General features: G+C 25.2%; 1 protein-coding gene across 1 annotated transcript; it reads left to right on the top strand.

Moving 5' to 3' along the window:
- The first annotated feature begins 12 nt into the window (after window positions 1-12).
- LOC119613646 (ras-like GTP-binding protein RhoL) lies at window positions 13-800 on the top strand. The gene is made up of 2 exons (XM_037969672.1): window positions 13-325; window positions 400-800. Exons 1-2 carry the CDS (start codon window positions 95-97, stop codon window positions 742-744), a joined length of 576 nt encoding a protein of 191 aa, XP_037825600.1. The 5' UTR covers window positions 13-94; the 3' UTR covers window positions 745-800.
- Window positions 801-1,873: the final 1,073 nt, after the last annotated feature.

The raw sequence follows: 1,873 nt of genomic DNA, 5'->3' as shown, positions 1-1,873 counted from the left end.
TGAGAAAAAGTACCATTGGCTCGACGATGATTCGAAAATTTATTCATATCAAACGAATTAATACTCGCAAAAAGATAACTTACGCATACTTCTGATGGATGGTTCAAGTAATTTAAGAATCCTAATAGTGGGTAATGTTGTGGGAAAGACTACTCTATTGAAAACCTACTTAAATAAAGAATTTTACGAATCATATTACGGCACCATAGTACACCAAGAATATGACTGCAACATAACTGTTGATGATAAGGAATATAAATTGACTTTGGTAGATACAGCGGGTCTAGAAGAATATAAGAGATTGAGACCCTTAGCATATCCCAATGTAAGTTAAATTGAAATTTAAAAATAAAATCTATATTAGGCGTATATCTATGATAAAACTATCTTTCATTATAGACAGATTGTTTAGTATTATGCTACTCCATTGCCCATGCAGATTCTTTTAAACATATCGAAGATTACTGGTTGCCGGAATTTCGTATGTATTGTAAAGGTGTGCCTTTCATTTTGGTAGGCACTCAGTTGGATTTGCGTGGTGCAAATTCTGTTGAAAACTTAAAATGCCTTACAGCCGAACAAGGGCATAGTTTAAAGGACAAAATTAAAGCTTATTCTTTTGTCGAGTGTTCGGCCAAGGATATAAATAGTCTTAATAAAGTCATCGAAGAAGCTGTAAGAGCTGCTATAAACAAACCTATTAAAAAACATCTCTTAAAGTCATTGTTTTTTGGCAAAAAGTGAAAGAAATTTAAAATTTTTTATATTGCTACTAATAAAGAAAGGCAAATATTTAAAAATATTCTTTGTTATTTTCTTTAATTTTTATTACAAAACTAAATTTATTAAATATTTTCTCATAGCTTAACAGAGAAATTCTTGAAACAAATTATTTATTTACAAATATACATAAAACAATTAGGTTATAGCAAAAGATAATTAAAATAAGATTCATATTCATTTGAGCGATAAAACAAAACTAAGGAAATTGGTTAAAAAAAAAAATACTTTACAAATATTAGTTCAATATTTTTTTAACAGATTTTTAAAATTCTGTTTGAATACAAAAAAAAATGTATTGTTTTTTTTTAATTAAATTACAAAGTTAATTAGTTTTTTTATATGGTTTTCTTTAAAATTCATATTATTTTTAAAAACCAGCTTAAAAAACAATAATAAATTAAATTTAAAAGGTTAATTTGTTTTAATGTAAAAAGAAAATTTATAAAAAATACAATTTAGTAAGAGTATTTGTTTTTATATTAATCTTTGCAATTAAATATAAAGTGTGAGATAAAGAAAGTGATTCTATAAAACTGTTTTCTTTTTAAATGTTCTATAAGTTTTAATAAAACTACTATTTATTCTAAGATTTCATATTTCAGAATTATTTTTTTTTCTTTAATATTTCAATCTTGTACTCTTCTCTATTTGTAAACCGGAAATTTTAAAAATTTGTTTAATTGCTTAAAATAAAAATGTACAAAATTTTACTTAAAATCTATTTTCAAATCCTGCTGCACTTTTATAAGAAAATTTTCTTTGTTATAAGCAAAAAAAAAATAATAATAATAAACATGACATCTCATAATATAGTGTGTAAAGAAAATCTGCATATTCTTTTTTAAGTTTTAAAAGAAAAAATAATCCACATATTTTATGTTGTAAGACCGGAGACAATAGTATTTTCTAAAGCATTATTGAAGTCAGCATTGTCGTCTTCGCTGCTGTTGTTGTTGTTGTTGTTAGTAGTTCATCTTCACCGGATGTTGTAGCTGCTAAATTTATAGTTTGTTGCTCATTTGTTATTATTGTGGATGTTGATATTGATGTTGTTTTTGTTGTCATTGTTTCTAAATATACACGGGAAGAC

This window comes from Lucilia sericata, unplaced genomic scaffold, assembly GCF_015586225.1.
Source record: "Lucilia sericata isolate MDLA Ls3-8-SP2 unplaced genomic scaffold, ASM1558622v1 Contig002234F_arrow, whole genome shotgun sequence".
In the NCBI taxonomy this organism is placed as follows: Eukaryota; Metazoa; Arthropoda; class Insecta; order Diptera; family Calliphoridae; genus Lucilia; species Lucilia sericata.
This window is presented reverse-complemented; position numbering and strand designations above follow the sequence as displayed.

Excerpts from the sequence above, each read along its gene's own strand:
- LOC119613646 (XM_037969672.1), top strand. The coding sequence starts at position 95 with ATGGATGGTTCAAGTAATTTAAGAATCCTAATAGTGGGTAATGTTGTG. Across the intron at positions 326-399 it reads GACCCTTAGCATATCCCAAT|ACAGATTGTTTAGTATTATG; the intron begins GTAAGTTAAATT and ends CTTTCATTATAG.